This window comes from Echinops telfairi, unplaced genomic scaffold, assembly GCF_000313985.2.
Source record: "Echinops telfairi isolate 266 unplaced genomic scaffold, ASM31398v2 ScPeMD7_7458;HRSCAF=8496, whole genome shotgun sequence".
Classification (NCBI taxonomy): domain Eukaryota; kingdom Metazoa; phylum Chordata; class Mammalia; order Afrosoricida; family Tenrecidae; genus Echinops; species Echinops telfairi.
The window spans coordinates 12966316-12989714 of record NW_022111358.1 but is presented as its reverse complement, the minus strand read 5'-3'; the positions used below and the strand labels follow the sequence as shown (position 1 = coordinate 12989714).

The 23399-nt window shown below is 38.8% G+C and overlaps 1 protein-coding gene across 1 annotated transcript in view; it reads left to right on the top strand.

The window, feature by feature from the left end:
* APPBP2 (amyloid beta precursor protein binding protein 2) overlaps positions 1 to 23399 on the top strand; it is a 68213-nt gene that overhangs the window by 965 nt on the left and 43849 nt on the right. The window contains exons 2-3 of the mRNA XM_004706989.3: positions 13430 to 13518; positions 23150 to 23301. Coding sequence (XP_004707046.1) covers positions 13430 to 13518; positions 23150 to 23301 — 241 coding nt within the window. The remainder of the gene's footprint in view (positions 1 to 13429; positions 13519 to 23149; positions 23302 to 23399) is intronic.

Genomic DNA, 23399 nt, shown 5'->3' with positions numbered 1-23399 from the left:
TGACTATAGGAGTGGTGAAAGGAAAGGGATCAATCTGATCTGGAAAACAAACAAACCCCCAGAGGACATACAATTTCAGAAGTTTAATTATGTTCACGTTGTTTGAAAGTGACAAGCTTGTAGCATTCCTAAATCACTCCCCCTCAAAACTCTGAACAGAAAGTCTCCCAAGCCATTCTCCAAGGAGTTTCCAGGGTCAGTATCTTTAGACGTGGGCAGTTTTTACAGTGTTTTTAGAGGGAGGAGAACTTTGTGTACTCGGAGACTCCCTTTCCTCTCCTCCCCACATTTGAAAGTGAACACTGGATTTATTATTTCGTTCTCCTGGCCTTGAGTTGGCGTGGAGAACTATTCTCCAGTAGCCATCCATGCAAAATGCAGATTTATTCTTGTAGACCTTCAGTTCTTCATCTTGATCAGTAAGTTGGCTAGGACAGTGTAAACTGATATTTAACAGATGTGTATGTTCTTATATATGTATGATGTTTTCTGGCAGTTGTTTTATTGGGACGATTGCCCACTTTCTCCACCCCCCAGAATATTTTTTTTTTTTAGGATTAGCAGCTGACCTCCTACAGTCTACTAAATCCAGCTGCTTTGCATCAATTCTAACAACTAAAAAGCCATGTTGGTCATGAATGCTTGTTTTGTTTTTAATTTAGAGAAGGACTGCCCTTCATTGTATATTCCTTTGATGCATTTACTTTAGTGCATCCCTAAGGAAATTTGTATATTTGATATCTTCCTCTTGAGAAATGGTGAGTTAGACTTGCCTTTCTTACTTTGCTTTGCGCTGCTGTCTTTGCCCATTAAAATCGTATGCCATCTTTTACAAGATGTTACTGGGGATTTAATCCAAGTACGTCTGTCGTTGGATTCTCTCAAAGCCTTTGGCTAACTCCAGTGCATTTCACTTCAGATTGAAGCTTTTCATTTAAAAATTATTAGTCAATATGAACAGATGGTGCCTTTGTCACATTTTCCATTTGACGTAGTTTACAAAATTTTAATACTGCTTCATGTTGGCACACTTTTATTCCTTAATAGTTTGGGATTAGAACATTGTGCCAAGAGGAGGAAGGTATTTTATAGGTGCCTTGAACTGTGTGAGGATCCATGGTGGCATAGTGGTTATAAGTTGGGCTGCTAACCACAATGTCAGTAGTTCAGAACCAGTAGCCAGCTCTGCTGGAGAAAGACAAGGCTTTCTACCATTGTAAAGAGTTATAGTCTTAAAAAAAAAAAAGAATTAACAGTCTTGGAAACTCACAGGGTAGTTTGATCCTATTCTATAGGGGTCACTGTAAGTGAGAATTCCCTTGATGGCTGTGAGTGGGGCTGTGTTAAGTGCTTTTTTTTTTTTTTAACATGTTTTATTTAATCTTATAGTGAAACTGCAAAGTTAGGGTATAACAGCGTTATAGGTGGGAAAGTTAAATAATTTAGCCAGGGTTTCATACCTAGATAGTTCCTGAGCTGGACTTCAAATCCATATCTGATTCTTTCTACTGTACCCTGCCTTTTTGCTTAGAAAGATTTTTCAGCTGGAGGTAGTAGATTATTTAAATTAGAGATTCAGTTGCCCTACTTTGTAATTGACTCTTGTAAATACTCTAGTATTTAATGGAGACATTAAAACAAAAAAACACGTACACACTATCAACAACTGTGAGTACACATGTAAATAATACAAACTACTCATCCTCAGTGTAAATTGTAGAAAATTTTGTGGGCTGTTTTCTGGAGCTGTAGGGTGTTGGGCTGCTAACCACAAAGTTGATGGTTCAAACCCACTAACACAGTGGTTCTCAACCTTCCTAATGCTGCGACCCTTTAATACAGTTACACATGTTGTGGTGAACCCCCCACCATAAAATTATTTTTGCTATTACTTCGTAACTGCAATTTTGCTACTGTTATGAATCAGACGACCCCTGTGAAAGGGTCATTTGACACACCCCCCCCAAAGCGATCATGACCCACAGGTTGAGAACTGCTGCACTAAGAGCTCCACTTAAGAAAGGTAAAGCTGTCTACAATCAAAATGATTTCGTTTTGGAAACCCTGCATTCACAAAGTGATTCGAAGTCAACACTATGGCAGTGGATTTTTTTTTTTCAGTTTTGACTTTTTAAAGTTTCTAGTTTTGTCCACTTTAGAGCTAAGGACAAAGTCATAATTAAATCCCTCTAACATTCCAACTTCCATCAATAGGTACAGGCATACATTGCAGTATTTGTGAAATCAAACTTTTCTTCATCCCTTTGGATTGGTGGAGTCCAGTGTCCCTGTGTTAACTTTTGTCCTTAGCTTCAGATGAAGACAGAGTTACCGTATGTACTTGAGTATAAGCCGAGTTTTTCAGCACATTTTTAATGCAGTTTTGTGGTAAAATTTGGTACCTCAGTGGATATTCGGCTTATACTCAAGTATATACAGTAAAAGCAGATGGAAGATTGATGGAGTGATTGGGTGGTAAAGAAATAGAAATACTGACTCCTCCCCTAAAAAAGGAGTGAGAGAGTTAATACATGGAAAGTAAAATGTGAAAGCATTACGAAAAGAAGAATGGGAGAGAGTGGGGAGGGAGGGAAAAAATGAGCTGAGAGACCAAGGGCTCAGGTGGAAAGCAAATGTTTTGGGAATGATGAGGGCAACAGGTGTTCAAATGTGTTTGACATACAATGGGTGGTTGTATGAAGTGTGATAAGAGTTGTATGAGCCCCCAATAAAAAGAAAATTTCTTTTTAAAGAAGAATGGAAAAGAGTGGATTATTCTGAGACGCTTAATGGCAGACACCAAAGTTGCAGAAATCAGAGTAGAGCTTCTAAGCAGGAACATTAACAAACTAGACTTGCCCCCCCTTCTTTGCTTTTTCACTGTGCATAAATTAAGATATTAGTCTTAAATTGGAGTTGGGGAAGAATACTTTTTCCTTTAAGACCAGCAAGAGAGTTGGTTGACTAAGGTATCTAGTAAGTGAATTTTCAAGGGATGGTCCTGAAGTGGAACTCTGGTGCTCTAGTGGTTACGAGTTGACCTGTCATCCACATAGTCGACCAGTTTGAAACCCCCAGCAGCTCAGAGGGAAAAAGACTGGGCCTTCTACTCCTGTAAACAGTTGCCGTCCCGGAAATCCACGGAAGGGTGTCATTGACTAGGGAGCGGTGAGTTTGGTTTTGGAGTTGGTCGTCATGAAGTAAGGAGGTAAGATCATCTGCTGAGAGTAGGTGATAGGGAGTGTTTCTATAAAATGGCTAATCAGAACATGACTGACTAAAAATATGACAAAGAATTGACATGTGGTATAGGTCTGCTGTAAAGAACAATAATGGTGCCGCTGGTTAAGCATTGTTCGTACAAACCCACCAGCCACTGGGAGGGAGAAAGAGGAGGCAATCTTCTGTAAAGGTTTGAAACCTTTTGTAAACCTTTGAAACCCTATGGAGCCTGGTCTATTGTAGGCTCACTCTAAGTTAATATCAACTTGACAACCGTGGGTTTGATCTTTGGTTTGTAGGGTCTCTATGAGTGAGCATCTACTCAGCAGCAAGGGCTGTGATACAGATTGATGCCCTATAAAACAATGGCTTCTATTCCGAGTGCTTTTTCTCTGAGTGTGTTCAGCCATTTCAATACAGAAGGTGGGGATGGTGAACTATGGGGCTGGTCCAGGGCTGAAGCAATTGTAAACAACGTGAAAGCAAATAGAGCGAGAATGACTATGGGTTCTTTAAAGAGTGAGTTTTACGATCTTTCCTTTTTAACTATTAGATGATCTATTTTGTTTCTCAATCCAAATCCAAAGTTTGTCATGGAGTAAGTTTTGTCTAGGTGAAATATTTCAGTAATTTGTTCTATTTATTTATTTTTTTAATCCAAAACTCAATTTTATTCTTTGCTGTAAATCTCAAACTGAAGGCCATACTAATCATGCCAGATTTAGGATTAGAATTAACGTTTTTTTGTTTTTTTTCTGTGTATACGAGACTAAGCCAAAGAATATTGCTACTTGCAGTGCAGTTCAAATGTGCACGGGTTTATTCCAAATTTCTGTGTGATTAGTGATGTATTTACTTATTTATTTATTTAAAAATAGACTACAGTTGTCTTGGTTTCTGTAGGGTGCCTTCAAAAAAAAAAAGGTCCTGTCAAAACTGTGACTTCCGAGGACAGTTAAATTTAAAGCGGAGGTCAGAAGGTTATGGCAACTATTTTGGGGATCCCAAAGGGATAATCTTGGTGGAAGGATGTAGAACGATTATTGGGGCAGAGTAGGAAGAGATTTTTAGAACATAGAAATCTTCACTGCTGATAAAGAAGCCAGGAAAGTTGTAGCAAGGACTTTTTGTGTGTGGTAGCAAGAACTATGAGAATTTCACTGGGAGTCTCTACTTCATCCAGCCTCGTGCCCACTTGTGCCCCTTCGGGCTTCTTTTTGTTCCCCTAGCTCAGCATTGAGAAGGAACACAACTTGAGCCCTTGAAGGATGCCCAGGCTGCTGTTCTGCCAGTGTGTAAATGGAGAAGTGTAGAATTATCAAGGGAAAGGTTAGAGAAATGGCAGCACTGCCCTCAAAAGTGTATAAACATAGATGGAGGATCTGTCAAGAAATAATAGTTTTACATTCTTATGTTTTTGTCTAATAAAGGTTACTAATGTTTTGTACCCTATTTCCCCCAAAGTAAGACATCCCCCGAAAATAAGACCTACTTACAGTTTTGCCTCTTGCTGAAATACAAGGCATTCCCCCAGAAATAAGGCCCTGAAACTACAGTAACTCTGGACACTGGACCTATGCGGTGGGCGCTGCTGCTCAGCTCACTGTTGGCTGCAGCGCAGCCAGAGCAGACAGGAAGTGCGAGGTCTCTTTTAATAAAGCAATGAACAATAAATGTGTGCCGTATTCTTCTTCATGGAAAAATAAGACATCCCCTGAAAATAAGACCTAGCGAATCTTTGGGGGGCAAAAATTAATAGAAGACACTGTCTTATTTTTGTGGAAACAGGGTAGCAAAACTTGTTAACACATCCTTGTATTTCTGTCATGTGGCTACATACAACCTCAACCAATATTCTGAAAATTTTTTAAAAATTAGTTGACAAATTAGGAAAAATCTTTACAACATACATGGCAGTCAAAGATGTAATATTCTTATAAAGAACTCTTATGATTAGTAACAAGCCCTGATGGTATAGTGAGGTATGAGCTGAGCTGCTAACTGCAAGATCAGCAGTTCAAAACTACCAGCTACTTAGTGGAAGTAAGATGAGGCTTTCTGATCTCATAGAGCAGCTAGAGCAGCAGTTCCCAACCTGTGGGTCGCAACCCTTTGGGGGTTGAACAACCCTTTCACAGGGGTTGCCTGATTCATAACAGTAACAAATTATACTTATGAAGTAGCAATGAAAATAATTTTATGTTTAGGGGGTGGTCACTACAACATGAGGAACTGTATTAAAGGGTCACAGCATTAGGAAGGTTGGAAACCACTGCCATAGAGATTTAGAGCCTTGGAAACCCACAAGGGCAGTTCTACTCTATCCTATAGGATTGCTATGAGTCAGCATTTGACTCAGTGGGAGTGATTTTGGTCTTGTTTGGATTTTATGATCAATATGAACTGAAAATTTACTGAGGTGAGGGGCTATAAAAGAGCATAAATATCCAGAATAGAACTGCTTTGTAGGGTTTTCTAAATTAATCTTCATGGAAGCAGATCTCCAGGCCTTTTGTCAGCGGAACTGCTGGATTGGGTGAGTTCAAACTGCTGGTCTTTGAGTTAGCAGTCCAGTGTAATGGTTTGCACTATCCACACCAAAAGAAATACCTAGTCACTCACTCACTGTCGTTGAGTTGATTCCTGTTCACTGTTGACCCTGTAGAACCAGGGTAGAACGGCCCCTTTGGCTTTCTGAGGCAGTAAATCTTTATGGGGATAGGAAGCCTTATCTTTCTCCAAAGTAGCAGCTGGTAGTTTAGAACTGTTGACCTTGGGCTTAGCCCCCCACTGGGTAATCCATTATGCCACCAGGACTCTAGTGAAATACCTGTAGCTCTTGGATAAGACCGATGTTAAATATTGTTTTCCTCAAGTTAAAAAAATTGTGCACTGTTCTGTTGTGTGTCATTGCACAGTTTGGAAACTGGATGTATACTATTTGATTTCATGTATATAAAGTTCAAAAACAAGTAACATTTATCTAAGATGTCAGGAGGCAGGAGAGGATAGTGACTGGGCAGAGGTAAGGCTTCTGGGATTCTAATAATCTGTCTGATGGTCTGGATCCCCATGTATTTGTGGTCAGTCACTTGGTGAATATTTATTGAGATTTTTATGAGTTTTGCACTCTTCTCCATGTGAATTATACTTCCACAAGTTAAAGTAATAACAACATTAGCCTTTACCTATTAGATTGTTAATCTTTTAGCTACTCGCAGGACATATAACCAAACCAAAACCCACTGCCACCTCACCAATTCCAACTCATAGCAATCCGATAGGACAGAATAGAACTGTGCACTGGGGTTTCTGAGATTGTAAATCTTTATGGGTGTAGACAACTTCATCTTTTTCCCAGTGGGGTTGAACAACTTACTGGCCTTGCAGTTAGCAGTGGCTTATAGTGAACCGACTGCGCCATCAGAGCTCTGCAGCACCTACATTTTCATCCTTTGGAGTTTACTGGGCAGCAGTGATTAGGAAGTCACCTGTGTAACCGTGAAATGGAAAGAATGGTATGTAGTAAATTACTCTTTTTCACGGACACGGAGTAGCAGATGACATGATGCATCCTGGAGGAGTGATTTTGCAAAACTTTGTAAGGAGCCTTGGTGACACTGGGATATTGGGCTGCTAACCACGAGGTCAGTGGTTCAAACACATAAGTTACTCTGAGGGAAAAAGATGAAGTTGTTTGCTGTGAAGGTTTTTCAGCACCTCTAAAACCTTACAAAGGGTCTCTATGAGTTAGAGTCAACCGGATGACAGTGGGTTTAGTTTTAGTATAGATTTTTTAGCTCTGATGACACTGTTGGACTGCTAACCACTAGGTCAGTGGGTCAAACCCACACGCCTGCACCTTAGGAGAAAGCTCAGGCTGCCTGCTGCAGTAAAGATTTACAATCTCAGAAAACCTAGAGGGTGTCTAGGAGTTGGAATTCACTCGATGACAGTGGGTTTGGCTTTTCTTAGCCTTGCAAGTACAGTTATTCTGTGTGTTAATTTTAAGTTGCATTTCATGTGATATTTTAATATGCATGAAATTCTGCATTTTCAGATGCCCTAACTTGTATGTGCCTGTCAAGGGATGGATCTAGAAGGCAGTGGAGAGTCCAGAGGGGGTGGTGTGTGTCTGTCTAGAAGGCAGTGGAGAGTCCAGTGTGTGTGTGTGTGTGTGTGTGTGTGTGTGTGTATGTCTAGAAGGCAGTGGAGAGCCCAGAGAGGGTGTGTGTGTGTGTCTGTGTCTCACTAGTCCTACTCCTTGAGTCCAGAGGGATTTGTGTCCCACATAATTTTATCCTATATAGTCCACAATCATATGCCCCACATAATATTTAAATCCGTATTTTATAACTTGATTTCTGAAATACTCCTTGATTCGGCCTTCCATTATAAAAATATATAGTATCAATATCAAAGTGGAGAATAATTGAGTCATCAAAGGATTGAAATAGTTTTAATTAAAATCCAGAAAAAGTTTTTAGGACTTAAGTCTTAAAAAGTTAATAACTTATAACAGAATAAAATTATTATTATTATTATTATTTTTTTTTTTTTTTAAGACTAGTCAAGTGCAGCAGTGAGGGGGGGTAGACAAATAGGTCGACCAGTAATTGACTGTAAGCAATCGTTGTGAGATCTCACTACCTTCGGACCAGCCGGGAATAAAATTATTTTAACTTACATGATAGAAGACTAAAGTTTATGAAATTTATTCATAGCGCCTTTACAAACCAGTATGCCTTTATGTTGACAGTGATTTTCTCGACATGGTGAAACTGAGTGATTGAGGGGGGGAAATCTTTTATATATTTCTTTTTTTTTTTTTTTTTAGAAATTAGCATCTAATTCTTTTTTTTAATTAAAAGATTATTGGGGGCTCTTATTGCTCTTATAACAATCCATACATCAATTGTATCAAGCATATTTGTACATGTTGCCATCATTTTCTAGACATTTATTTTCTATTGAGCACTTGGTACTAGCTCTTCTTCCCTCCCCTCCATTCTCATGACCCCTTGATAAGTTATAAATTATTATTATTTTAATGTCTTATACCGACTGCTGACTCCCTTTCCCCATGGTTTTTGTTGTTCATCCTCCGGGAGGGGTGTGTGTGGTTATGTGTCGACCATTGCAATCAGTTCCCCCTTCCTCATCTCCCCAACTTCCCAGCATATCATTCTTTTTTTTAAAAATACCTTTATTGGGGGCTCTGACATCTCTTATCACAATTCATACGTTCATTTAGTGTATCAAGCACATTTGTACATACCCAGCATATAATTCTTAAGTCAAGAAACAAAAGTTTTAAAGTTGGTTATCTAGACTACAGAGTAAATTTTCTATTAGGAACAACAGGTATTTTCTACTAGCTATAGTTCATGTCCTCTCTCAGCTCGCTCCTCATGGATGCAGTCTTATTCTCACCATGCTTGGTAGTGAAGCTTCAAGGAGAAAAGAAGCTAGGAAACTTTTTGGATGAAATATTGAGAATGTTGGCCTGTAGTAATTATGAAAGGCTTGTTACCAACTGTTGACTACTGTCATAGTTTCTAGTGCTACCATAAACCCAAAACAGCCAATTCAGGTGGGTGACTTTAAAGAAGGAATGTACTGTCTCCTCGTTTGGAACACTGGAAGTGTCCCTTCAGGACATCCAACTGTGGGTAAAGCCCATGTTTTCCCTTGGTATGTTTTCCGTGTGTGTGTGTGTCTGTCTGTTCTGTTCTTTTTGAAAGATAATACTTAGAAAGTGGGTACACAGGTACAGTTAAGAGTTGGGAACACAGGGAATCCAGGACAGATAAACCCCTCAAGACCAATAATGAGAGTAGTGATACCAGGAAGGTAAGGGGAAGGTTGGGGGAGAAAGTGGGGAAAGATCACAATTATCTACATATAACCCTTTCCCTGGGGGATGGACAGCAGAAAAATGGGTAAAAGAAGACATTGGTCAGTGTAAGACATGAAAAAATAATGATTACACATGATCAAGGGTTCATGAGGGAGGGAGGGTGGGTAGGGGAGGAAGGTGGGGAAAATGAGCTGATACCAAGGGCTCAAGTAGAAAGAAAATGTTTTGAGAATGATGATGACAATATATGTACAAATGTGCTTGACACAATGGATGGATGTATGGACTGTGATTAGAGCTGTATGAGCCCCCCCAAAAAAATGATTGAAAAAGAAAGTGGGAGCCCTGGTAGTATGATAGGTTGCATGTTGCTCCTAACCCTGACGTCAGCAGCTTGGAACCACCAACTGCAGCTGGGTCAGGAGATGAGACTTTCTACTCCCGTGAAGAGCTACCGTCTCAGAAACCCCACGGGGCAGAGTTCTGCTCCTTCGTGTAGAGTGGCTATGAGTCAGAATTAACTCAATAGCTGTAAGTTTTTGTGTTTGACTTAAAAAATTGATTAGATTTAGGACTCACCCTATTCTAGCATATTTTCATTTGCATAAAAGAAAAGCTCCCTATTTCAAAATTGACTTGTATACCAGAGCTAGGACTTCAGCACATTTGGGGCCAAACCAAAAAATCAAATTCACTGCCACTGAGTCAATACCAACTCATAGTGACCCTATAAGACAGAGTCCAACTGCCTCTATGAGCATCCAAGAGTATAAGTCTTTTTTTTCTCCCAAGAGTTTTATTGGCACATAATTTACATATCATATAATTTATTCGTCCAATCATTGAATAATATCAAGGGGAATTGTACAATCACCACATCTATATTAGAGTATTTCCACTCGCACCCCCATGGTTAAATCACCTTCATTATGAGTTGTACAATCCCAATCAGTTCCAGTGCTCCCTCCTGCCCTCATTAGAAATCCCCTTACCTTCCTATTGCCCAGCCCCCACCCCTACATTCCCTAAAACACCTTGTGTCAGATATTATCGTTACACGGCCACTCCTCCTGTGCCTCTCCACTGGGTAACCCAACAGAAAACAATGAAAAACAAATTGCACTAAGGTGGTAAGGATAATAACTTAAAAGACAAAAATAGAAACAAGGCGTGAGAGGGAGAAGACTCCCATCAACAGAGAATATAACTCTTAATGAAAGTAGAAGCAGGGAATTCTGTGGGGATAGAGATTCTAGGTAAATAGACGCATCTCCATCCCTTTATTTTCGTTGCTACTTTATAACTGTAATTTTGCTACTGTTATGAATCAGGCGAGCCCTGTGAAAGAGCCGTTCAAGTCCCAAAGGGATCACGACCCCATATCTTGAGAACTGCTGCGGTAATTTGAGGGGAATCCTCAAATCATGAAGGACAACGCTTTTCAACTTTAGGAAAGACTTGTTATTTGAGTATTGACAATTTCTTCAGAGCGTTTTTTTGACGCAATTGAAGGTACCTTTTGAGAGCATCTTTATTTGTCCTAAAGGGTCACTACAAGTCAGAATCAGCTTAACAACAGTGGATTTGGTCTGGGTGACTTGTTTAGGGGTGAGGGATGCCGTTTATTATATGCTTCCTTTTCAAGAGAGAATTTATTTTCTTCCAAAAATAAGTGTTTTCCCTATTCTCTTTAAGCTACCAACAGCTAAAAGTAATGTACGTAGCTTTTTAGTGGCCTTATAGTATACAAATATGGGGTATAATATTAAACATTGTAATAATTAAAAAGGAACCATGCCAAGCAACAAAGCCCACATGGAACAACATATCAGCCTGTGTGATCACGAGGTGTCGAAGGGATCACTGAAGACAAATGGGTGCATAAGCAAATGTGGCGAAGAAAGCTGATGGTGCCCGGCTATCAAAAAGTATAGCGTCTGGGGTCTTAAAGGCTTGAAGGTAATCAAGCGGCCATCAAGCTCAGAAGCAACAAAGCCCACATGGAAGAAGCACCCCAGCCTATGTAACCACGAGGTGTCAAAAGGATCAGGTATAAGGCATCATCAGAACAAAAAATCTTACCATAGTGAATGATGGCGGGAGTGTGGAGTGGAGACCCAAAACCCATGAGTAGGCCACTGGAGATCCCCTTGCAGAGGGGTCTCAGGGAGGAGATGAGCCAGTCAGGGTGCGATGTAACAACGATGAAAAATACAATTTTCCTCTAGTTCCTAAATGTTTCCTCCCCGCTCCCACTACCATGACTCGAATTTGACCTTGCAAGTCTGGCTAGACCAGAGGATGTACACTGGTACAGATAGAAACTGAAAATCCAGGGAATCCAGGGCGGATGAGCCCTATAGGACCAGTGGTGTGAGTGGCGAAACAGGGAGGGTAGAGGGAGAGTGGGTAGGAAAGAGGGAACCGATTACAAGGAACTATATGTGACCTCCTCCCTGGGGGACAGACAACTGAAAAGTGGGTGAAGGGAGGCGTCAGACAGGCCAAGATATGACAAAATAACAATTTTTAAACTATCAAGGGCTCATGAGGGAGGGTGGAGCGGGGAGGGAGGGGGCAAAATGAGGTTTAAGTGTTGGGGGTTTAAGTGGAGAGAAAATGTTTTGAGAATGATGTACAAATGTGCTTTACACAATTGATGTGTGTTTGGATTGCAGTAACAGTTGTATGAGCCCCTAATAAAATGTTTAAAAAAAAAAAAGAACCATGCTTTAATAGTCTGATATAAGTGTCATTACCAACAAACCTAAACCGTTGTTTATTTCCTCTAAGCTGTACTTCATAAGCTATATTCAACCATGGGGAAGGGAGATGGTGATCAGTGTAAGACATGAAAATAATTATAATTTATCAAGGAGTTACAAGGTGGGGAGGGAAAATACAGGCACTGATACTAAGGGCTCAATAGAAAGTAAATGTTTAGAAAATGATGGCAACATTGTACAAATATGCTTATATAATTGATGTGTGAGGTGTTATAAGGGCCCCCAATAAATTGATCTTTTAATAAAAATTGTTCATATGTGGGATTATGATTTAAATCTACTTTCTATAAAAAGGATTTTTTTTAAAAATTTTAACTCTTGTTTACTGATGTTTTTATTCTCTTCAAGAGGCAGTACTAAAAAGGTTAAGAATATAAATTAAGGACGGACTCCTGGGGCCACAATCCTGATCTGCTACTTTGTGTGTGTAATTTTTAGCAGGTTATTTAATTGTATGTATCTCGGTTTCCTTATAGTAAAAGGACAGAGCAAGTTACTTAATAAAAAGTATTTAGAACAAACCAAACTTGTTGCTATCTAGTAAACTTGACACACAGTTTGTATTTACCATACACAAGAAAGGTCTGCTAACTGTTACAGAATCATTGATAATAATTCTTTGTATTTAAATATAACTATTAAAACATTTTAAAATGAGTTATAGAAACTTGTTAACCTGAAGGTTGGGTTTCATTTAGCATTGACATCTTTCTTGATATTACTTACTATGTATCTTACTTAGTAATATTACTTACTCAGTACATGATATAAGTAAAAAAGTACAGCAACATAAGCATAGGTACCTTTATTAAATAAATATATAAAAAGATGAAGCTATTATTTCTGGATATATCCTCCATCTAGGTTTATACACTTTTGAAGTTTTTGTTTTCATCTCTCTAGACCCTCCCCCAGTGGTTGTGCTCTATTTCACTTAAGCCACAGCATTAACAGTGATTTTGGCACCCTTGAGGGACTCACATTATTTCCCTTTTCAGTGTTCTTTGGGTTTGGGAACAAACAAGTCGGAATGGGCAGGCCCAGGGCTGTAGTATGGAGAGGGTAAGGTTTTCCTTGGCCAGCCTCAAAGAACCAACTGTTGTGATGGAGAAATTTTCCGTGGAAAAGCGTTTCTGGCCTTTTTCTCACCAGTGCACTTTTCTTAAAACTTCTTCTTAATAAGCTCCTGTGATCATCCAGTGTCCTTGGAGAAAGTCTTATCAAGATTACCCCTTTTGGATCCCCCCAAAAAACAGTTACCATAACCCTGTGAGCTTAGACCTTTTTGCCATGAATTTACCTGACCCATAAGCTGCACTTGGAAGCTACTGTGTGGATTAGATTTTTTGAAGGCATGTAATGAGGCTAAGGCAGTTTTACTGAGAATTTTTCTGCAGCCATTCACTGATTACAGAGACATGTTTAAACATTTTATTTGGAATTAATTCATGTAAGTATAAACTGGAGCCTTAGTAGCAATACTTTTTTACTTGTGTTGCATATAATGAAAATGGAGATTAAAATTAAATTTAACATACTATTTTTTTAATTTAAATTTCAGCTTTACCAACAGGGACGGTTATGTCAACTGGGCAGTGAATTTTGTGAATTGGAAGTTTTTGCTAAGGTCTTGAGAGCTTTGGATAAAAGGTAAGTTCATTTTCAAATAGCATTTATTTTTCCGAATTCTTTACATAACTAAGGAAGTATTTCTTAAATGTGGTATTGGAAAATGTCAGATGGATAAAATAAGCTTACCTTTAACAAATATATTGCCTACCTTTAACAAATATAGTGCCAATATAAATCTCTAAAGTTGTTTCAAATTGTTTTGTGTGTATGTCTGGTATGATTGTAATATGTAGCAGCTTATTTGCATTTTGGAAGCAGCAGTCTTTTTTCTTTGAACACTTGTTACGTACATAAAAGTACATCAATTGTATCAGCAGGGTGAGTGGTCACAAAATAAGTATATTTGTGTAGCCAACATCTAGCCCTAGATAAAGTAAAAAATTGTAACCAGAACCTCTATTTTGCCTTCTGTCTGAATTATTCCTTCTTCCTAGGTTAACCACTAGATTTATTTTTACCTGTTTCTGAGCCTTCCATAATAGAATCACCAAGTATGTATTATTAATTTGACTTCTTTTTAAGCTTAGTATTATGTTTATGAACACCATCCAGGTTGTTTGTATAGTGTGTTCCTTTATGTTGCTGTATATATATAGTATTTTATCATTTTAACATTTTTATTCACTTGTTCCACTGTTCTCATTCTTTTGAACTGTTTCCAGATTTTAGCTGTTAAACACAGCACTGCTGTGAACCTTGTTTTTGTCATTACAATGTGCATGGCATGTACATCTATTAGCTATATGCATAGAAGTAGAGTTTGGAAACTGTTTACAATATTTACATACGTAGTGTGTCCAGCCAGCTTGATACAGATGTGCAGTCCAAATAATAAGCTTGGTGCAGAAGGAGAAACTTTGTCCTCCATTGTCCCTGCACCAATCTCCTTTGGAAAGCTAATTCTGTGGCAAGTTAGCTTTCTGTGTTCTTCAATGAAGTAGACCCAACTCATCTTCCCTGTTGTATCTATTATCATGTAGGTAGTAGATGCTACAGAAAGATGACATTGCCTTTGATTGTACCTGCTGTGCTGTACATAGCATTCTGCCCTACACAACCGTTACCTATCAGCTGCTTTTTTTCCCCCAGAGCCCGTAGTTCTAGGAAAATCAGAATATATCGGTTCACAATAAATTGCTGGTCTCCAGTACAAATATTGATAAGTTTTATTTGTTAACCAAATGAATACATACTTATTGAAGGCCTAGTGTGTGCCACCCTGTCCTAGATATTGGGGCAGGAAATAGGGTCTTTAAGGTCCTTTCCTTAGGGAGTTTATGTTTTAGACTGGAATGAAAAGTAAATTAGTGGAGCAATTTTATTGTTCAGAGATAATGAAATGTGGACTATGTATTAGTATTAAACCTGTAGAGAAACTTCTTGGTTAATTAATTAACATTAACCAGTAAGAATATAATAGAAGATAATGTCTCCATTTTGGTAAAGAAAAGTTTCGAAAACTCTTTACTCTTAAGGGTGGCTTGCTTCCTGGTGGTGCAGTGGGTTATTTATTGGGCTGTTAGCCATAAGGCTAGCAAGTCAAGCCCAGCAGACACTGCAGGAGAAAGGTGAGGCTTTCTGCCCCTGTTAAGATTTATAACCTCAAAAACCCATAGGGGAAGTTCTGCTCTGTTCTCTAAGTTGGAATTGACTCAGTGAATTTCTTTTGAGTTTAAATGCAACTATAACAGAAACACTCCCAGAAGATGGTTTTAACAAATGAATTTATTTTCTCACTCTGTAGAAGACTAAAAGTCTAAATTCAGAGCACCCCTTCTATGGTGGCAAGGTTTTCTCCAGATTGACACTAAGCCTTAGGAAAGGACCTTAATCTCTTTGCTGCTTCTATCTCTTTTATCTAAAAAGTGATTGATGTAAGACAACACCCAACACCAATACTGTCTCATTAGTATAATAACAAAAGACAATTCTATCCCCAAATTGGGTTATAACAGCAGGTATACAAGGTTAGTACTGATCAAGTGCTTGGATTGCTAACCTCAAGGGCAGCCATTCAAACTCACTAGCCACTCCTCTAGAGAAAGATGAAGCTATTTCATCCCATAAAGATTTACAATCTCTGAAGCACTGTGTATTGTTACTATGAGTTGGAATCAACTCAGTGACAGTGGATTTGGGCGTACTTTTTAGCAGTAAAATTGATAACACATATTTATTTTGGGAACACAATTGTATTCATAATCTTTGGTTGATGTTTAATTATAAAACTAAAAGCACATCGTTTGACCTTTAAAGTACTATGGACTGCCAAAAGAGCACATTTATTTTAGGTAGGACAACTAGAATGCTCCTTAGAGGAAAGGATGGTGAGACTTCATCTCATGTACTTTGGATATGTTGTCTGGTGAGACCAGTCCCTGGAGAAAGACATCAGACTTGGTAGAGGAGTAAAGGGGGGAAGAAAGCCCTCAACAAGATAAATTGACAGAGTGGCTGCAGCATATGACTCAAACATATGAGGATGACACAGGACCAGGTGATGTGATGGAGTGTATCGGGTTGCTATGAGTCAGAACCAGCTGACAACAACATAACAAGCAGTGCCTTTTTTCAAGCACTGCCTATTTCATGTTTAACCGTTTATCTTGTAGAGATTAATTCACACACGATAAAATTCATTCTTTTAAAGCCTACTGTTCCATGCTTTTAGCATATCCATAGAGTTGTTCAACTCTCATCACTAATTTCAGAGCATTTATCTACTCTAAAAGAAACCTTGACTCATTAGTAGTCATTTCCTATTCCTTCGCCTCAATCCCCAAGTCCTGCCAACCACTTACCTTCCTTTGTCTTTCTGATTTGCCTCCTCTTGATATGTCATGAACATAATAGAAATCATGCAATATATGCTCCTTTTTGTGATTTTCACTTAACTGTTTTTCAAAGTTCATTCATACTATAGCAAGTATCAGTATTTAATTCCATTTTTTCTTCTTAACCTTTATTGAGATCTAGTTAACGTGCTGTACAATTCACCCATTTCAGGGGACAGGTCTGTAGTTTTTAGAATATTCACAGATCTGTGCAGCCATTACATTACCATTGTCAATTTTAAAATATTTGCATTACCCCTTTAAAAGCTATCAACTCTTTCTCTGCCAGCACTTAGCAATCAGTAATCTGTAGTCCTGTCTTTACAGATTCAAGGGAATGGGATTATGTAAAGTGTAGTCTTTTACACCTTGTTTCTTCACTTACATAATGTTTTCAAGGTTATCCATGTTGCAGCTTGTATTCGTGTTTTTGGTTCTTTTCTATAGGTAGTTTTCCATTTTATAGATGTATACATTTTATTTGTTCATGATTTGATGAACATAACAGGGGTTGTTTTCACTTCATGATTACTATGAATAATGCTGCTTCAGCATTTGAGGACTAATGCTTTGTGAACATATGTTTTAGGTTCTTTTGAGTACACTCCAGGAGTTATAATTCTATTTAATTTGTAGGAGTGTGGGGGTTGAGTAAAAGTTTAGAGAACAAGGTAGTTTTCTTCCTACCATTTTCTATACATCTTGTTTTATGACATTAGTTAAAATCCCCTCACCGCCACAGCATCCTGCCCACTTTTCCCTGGGCTCCCTGTTTCCATTTGTCCTTTGCTGCTCCCTGTTTCCATTTGTCCTCTTTCTGGGCTTCTCTGTAGGTCTCGTGTGGTTCATTGCCCTAAGGAGTTCCTTCCTCATGGTCGTTATTGTTAGTTTTATAAACCCATCTATTTGAGGCCTGAAAAATGATTGCTCACTTCATAAGACTATTTTTGAAGTGCATATTTTATTTATTTTTTGTTTTAAATATTAGTTATCTTTTTACAAATCGTTTTATTAGGGGCTCATACAACTCTTATCAAAATCCATTACAGACACCAATTGTGTAAAGCACATTTGTACATTCATTGTCCTCATCATTCTCAAAACATTTGCTCTCCACTTAAGCCCCTGGCATCAGGTCCCCATTTTTCCTCTCCCTCCCCGCTCCCCCCTCCCTCATGAACCCTTGATAGTTTATAAATTATTATTTTGTCATATCTTGCCCTGTCCGATGTCTCCCTTCACCCACTTTTCTGTCGTCCATCCCCCAGGGAGGAGGTCACATGTAGATCCTTGTCATCGGTTCCCTTCATAAGACTATTTGTTTATCTAAAAATTGATCCTTGAGGCATGAGTTCAGTTCCTAATTTAAAAGGTGTCCAAGGACAACATAGGGTCCTATGGGTTCTACTAGTGTCTTTTATCAGACCTGTAAGTTGGGTTTTAGGATTTTTTATTTTGTGTCACATTTCTTCCACTCTGTCCCTGACAGAGCAGTCCTTGTGGTAGTCAGGCTCCTCATAGTTCTTAGGCCCGCAAGGTTGAGGTTCACGTGGTTCATTAGTCCTTTGGCCTAATTGGTTCCTTGAGTCTTGGATTTTCTTCCTTCTTCATTGTTCTGGAAAAACAGCCCTGTGGTATAGTGAGCTGTGCACTGAGCTGCTATATGCAAGGTCAGCAGTTCGAACCACCAGCTACTCTGCTGGACAAAGACGGGATTGACTATTCCCATAAAGATTTATAGTCTTTGGGGGGGGGGGCGGAATGTTGTGAAATTAGGTAATGCTATGCATTCACATCTCTGAATAACTAAAAGTCACCAAGTAGTGTGCTTTTTTTTTTTTAAGGTGTATGCTTTTAAGGGTGGATTTTATTGCATGTGAATTATATCTCAATAAAGCTATTATAGTTTTCTTTTTCTTTTTTTTAAGGTTTATAGTTTTGAAAATCCAAAGGGCCAGTTCTGCTCTGTCCATTAGAGTTCCTCTGGGTCAGAATCAACTGGATGGCAGTGGATTATTTTGTTCTAAACAAGGAGAGACCAATTGTTGAATCTTTTGATCTCTTCACTAACTTTTAAGACTCCAGTCACTACTCGCCAAAGTAGGCGTAGAGCAGTGGTTCTCAACCTTTCTAATGCCGCGACCCTTTAATACAGTTCCTCATGTTGTGGTGACCCCCAACCATAAAATTATTTTTGTTGTTACTTCATAACTGTAAGTTTGCTGCTGTTATGAATCGGGTGACCCATGGGTTGAGAACTGCTGCTGTAGAGCATTATCCTTGTGGACTGTGTCATGCCAGTTGACCTGGGCAACCCTGTAGGCTCAGCATCTCATTTCCTCAAGGTGTTTGGTTATGTCTAAGAAATTATCATCATAACTTTCTATTCCCACCACATTCTTGGATATACTTGCAGCAAAGCTAAACACACGTGCAAATACTCTCTATCAAACTTATATATATTTATGAGTTTACACTCTTCCTTTTCATATCCATTCAGCCTTTTGTCTGTCTATACAAGGGGTACCAAAAAAAGAACAAAAGTGGAAAAAAGCTCTGCTGTGCGGTGCTTTCCCTAGGAGAGCATGGAGCAACTCACTCTGAGTTAGTGCACCCAGTGGAGTTGCCTGGGAAGGTTCTGTCTGGTCACAGTGAATTTTTCGTAAAAGCATTTTCGCTCTAACCTCATATTTTGTGATGGCCGATTTAAGAGAACATCATGTGGCTGTGGAATTTTATTTCCTGTTGGAGGGTGGTGGGGGAGTGGGGGGGAGGGGGAATGCTGCAGAGACTATTGTGATGTTGAGCACAGCCTACAAGAACAGTGCTATGGGAAAAACTCAAGTGTATGAGTGGTTTTCTCATTTCGAAAAAGGTGAAATGTCGATGGCTAACAAACCTCGATCTGGACATCTGTCAACTTCTGAACGGATGAAAATGTCATGCATTTGGAGTTCAGTCCACCAGGTCAGACTGCTAATCAAGCTTTCTATTTAGAAGTTCTGAAAAGATTGCGTAACGACAAAAAAGGCCTAATTTGTGGCAGAAGGGAGACTGGTTTTGCTACCATGACAATACACCTGCTCATGAAGCCATCTCAGTGCACCAGGTTTTTGCCAAAAAACAGCATGCCTCTCTTGCCCCATGCACCTTACTCACTTGACCTCACTCGTGTGACTTATTTTTGTGTCTATATATGTGTCTATATATATGTGAAAGGAAGGAGATTTGACAACTTAAGAAGAGGTGAAGAAAAAAACAAGGGAGGTACAGTCAGCCATCCAAACACATGAGTTTAAAAAATGTTTCCAAGAATGGAATTGCAGATTTGACAGATGCATTATATTTAATGGAGAGTACTTTGAAGGTGATAAAGTTGTTTTGTAAAAAAATTTAAATGCATAGCTTTGGGGGAGGGGGAGCATTCTGGTTTGGGTGGGGGTACCCCTCATGTGCATAGTTCATTGTTTTTTGCAGGGTTGTGTTTAATTCTCATTCTACTTCCTTTTTCTCCACTTGTTTCATCGTTGTTGTTTTTTTTTGTCTGTTTGCCAACTACCCTCTTTCTTCCCCTCACTCAAGTTAACACTCACCTAACCTCTAGTCAGTTAGTCCACTCTCCTCCACCTCCCATAGCCATCAAAGGTTTCTTGTAGCGTTAAAACCTTTTCTTGACTTTTTGTAATAGTGGTCTAACACAATATTTACCCTTTTATGATTGACTAATTTCACTCAGAATAATATCCTCCAGGTTTTCCATGTTATGAGGTGTTTCACAGATGTATTGTTATTCTTTATCATTGTAGAGTATTACATTATGTGTGTGCACCATAATTTGTTGATATATTCATCTATTAGGGATTTAGGTTTGTTTCTGCTCTTATGAATGAGGTTGGGATGAACATAGGTATGCATATATCTATTTCTATGATAGCTCCTATTTCTCTTGGATATATAGCTAATTATGGGATTGTTGGATCATGTGGTATTTCTATCTCTAACTTTTTAAGGAAGCGCCAAACTTTCCACAAAGGTTGCAGCATTTTATAGTCCTGCCAGTGGTGTATGAACGTTCCAATTGCTCCACACCCTTTCCATCCTCTATTGTTTTCTTTCTTTCTTTCTTCCTTTCTTTCTTTACTGGAGGAAGATGATATCTCAGTGTTATTTTGATGTGCATCTCAAATGATTAATGATCAGAGCATTTCTTCATGTGTTGGTTAACTCTTTATTGGTGTGGAGTGTCCAAGCCCTCTGCCATTTTTAATTGGATTGTCTTTTTGTTGTTGAGGTGTTGAAGTTTTCTATAAATTTTAGAGATTGCTTATGCAGTTTGAGTATATGTTTTATGGTTTATGTATGCATGAATTAGGCCTTCAAAGTTTACCTCTTAATTTTTCTTTAAGTATTTAACGTTTTGTGGAACTGCCAAACTTCACAGCAGCTGAAGCATTTTACATTACTATTGTATGAGGATTCCAGTTTTTTTACATCTTTGCTAATATTTGTTATTTTTAATTTTATTATTGTTATTGTCGTGCAGTGGCTGTAAAGTGTTATCTCAGTGTGATTTTGATTTGCATCCCCTAATGACTAATGAAAAGGAGCACTGGTTATACATAGTTGAGCACTTGGCTGATAACCCAAAGGTTGATTGTTCAAACCCATTCAGAGGCTCTGGGCATCTAATGAAAGGAGTTTTAAGTTACATTCTAGACCAGGGGTCCTCAAACTTTTTAAACAGGGGCCAGTACACTGTCCTTCAAACCCGTTGGAGGGCCAGACTATAGTTAAAAAAACTATGAACAAATTCCAGTGCACACTGCACATATCTTATGTTGAAGTGAAAAACAAAACAGGACAAAAACACCTGGCGGGCTGGATAAATGTCCTCTGTGGGCCGCATGTGGCCCGCGGGCTGTAGTTTGAGGACGCCTGATCTAGACAACCTATGGGCAACTCCCCTCTGCTATATGGGGTTGGTTTGTGTAGAAGTAGACTCGGACATAGAACCACAAGAATGATTAGTGATGTTGAGTATCTCATGTACTTACTCATATCTATTTCTTCTTTGGAGAAATAGCTTATTCAAATCCCCTGCCCTTTAAAAAGTTTTTTTAAATAAATCATTTTGTTGGAGGCTCTTACAGTTCTTTTAACAATCCATATATCAGTTGTATCATGTACATTTGTACATATGTTGCCATCATCATTTTCAAAACATTTTCTTTCTACTTGAGCCCTTTATATCAGGTCTTTTTTCCCTTCCCACCCTCCTGGACCCTTGATAAATTATAAATTATTTTTATTTACATATCTTACACTATCCACTGTCTCCTTTCACCCACATTTCTGTTGTTTGTGTGGGGGTGGGGGGTGTAATGCATCAATCATTACAATCCGTTCCCCCTTTCTCCTCCCACATTCCCCCTACCTCATGGTATCAATACTCCCAATATTGTTCCTGAGGGGTTTATCTGTCATGGATTCCATGTGTTGAGACCTTTTACCTGTACCAGTATACATGCTCCAGTCTAGTGGATTTGTAAGGTAGAATTGGAGCCATGGCAGTGGTGGGGGAGGAAGCATTAAAGAACTGGAGCAGTGGTTCTCAACCTTCTTAATGCTGCAACCCTTTAATACAGTTCCTCATGTTGTGGTGACCCCCCAAACTTAAAATTATTTTTGTTGCTTCCTCACAACTGTAATTTTGCTTCTGTGATGAACTGTAATATAAATATCTGTTATGCAGGATTAGGCGACCCTTGTGAAACCCCCAAAGGGGTCGAGACCCACAGGTTGAGAACTGCTGAACTAGAGGAAAGTGTGTTTTATCGGTGCTATATTGTATCCTGATTGGTTTGTCTCTTCCTTGTGATGACACTTCTGTGAGGGGATGTCCAATTTCCTACATGTGGGCTTGGGTCTCGACACCGACGCCCACCCCCCCTAACCCCTTGCCTATTCCCATCAATATGATTGTTTTTGGTCTTCTGATGCCTGATACCTGCTCCTGTTGACACCTCATGATCCACACAGGCTGGTGTGCTTCCATGTGGGCTTTGTTGCTTCCCTGCCAGATGGCCGCTTGTTTAACTTCAAACCTTTAAGACCCAGATGCTGTATCTTCTAATAACTGGGCACCATCAGCTTTCTTCACCACATTTGCTTATGCACCCATTTTGACTTCAGTGATCATGTTGGGAAGTATATTGCTCATTTTAGAATTAGTTATTTAGCTTTTAATTTGATTTTGGAAGCTAATATCAACAACTATGTGGACAACTCTTTTTAGTTGACCTTGTATATATTGAATTGTATGATATGTGAATTATATGTCAAAACTTTTAGAAATTAAAATGTAGAAAATGAAGTGTTGCTTATGAAATTAAAAGTTAACTTCACCTTTTCTCCATTTGTTGGTTTATTGCCATCAAATTAAATATCATGGACTCTTAGTGATCCATAGTTGACTAAATTGTAATTTCTTGTGACCTCATAATTCATAAGGCAGAATGATTTTCAGTCTTAATCCATTCTGGAAGTCAGTGGAGCTATTAGGTGACGCTGCCTAGTAAGTATGGAATGACTGTAAAGTTGGCAGTTCAAACCCACCAGGGAAGAATATGGAGTTATTTGTACCCGTAAAGATTTACTAACTTCGAAAACCTTACAGAGGGTCACTATGCGTCGGAGTTGACTTAGTGGCATTGGGTTTGTTTGGAGTTTACTACTTTTTAAAAAGCAAGCTAGCTCTTTGTAAAAGAACAAAAAAGTGTTCTATTTTTAAAATAATGGTTTTTATTCTCTTTCAGACATTTGCTTCATCATTGTTTCCAGGCTTTGATGGATCATGGTGTAAAAGTTGCTTCAGTCTTGGCCTACTCGTTCAGTAGACGATGCTCTTATATAGCAGAATCAGATGCTGCTGTAAAAGAAAAAGCCATTCAGGTTGGATTTGTTTTAGGTAAGTAATACTAACACAAAAGTATGCTTTGTCCTGTGAGAAGACTCCGAATAAATCTGATGATAGAAGACTCAGGACTATCCAAAGGTGGTATAAGT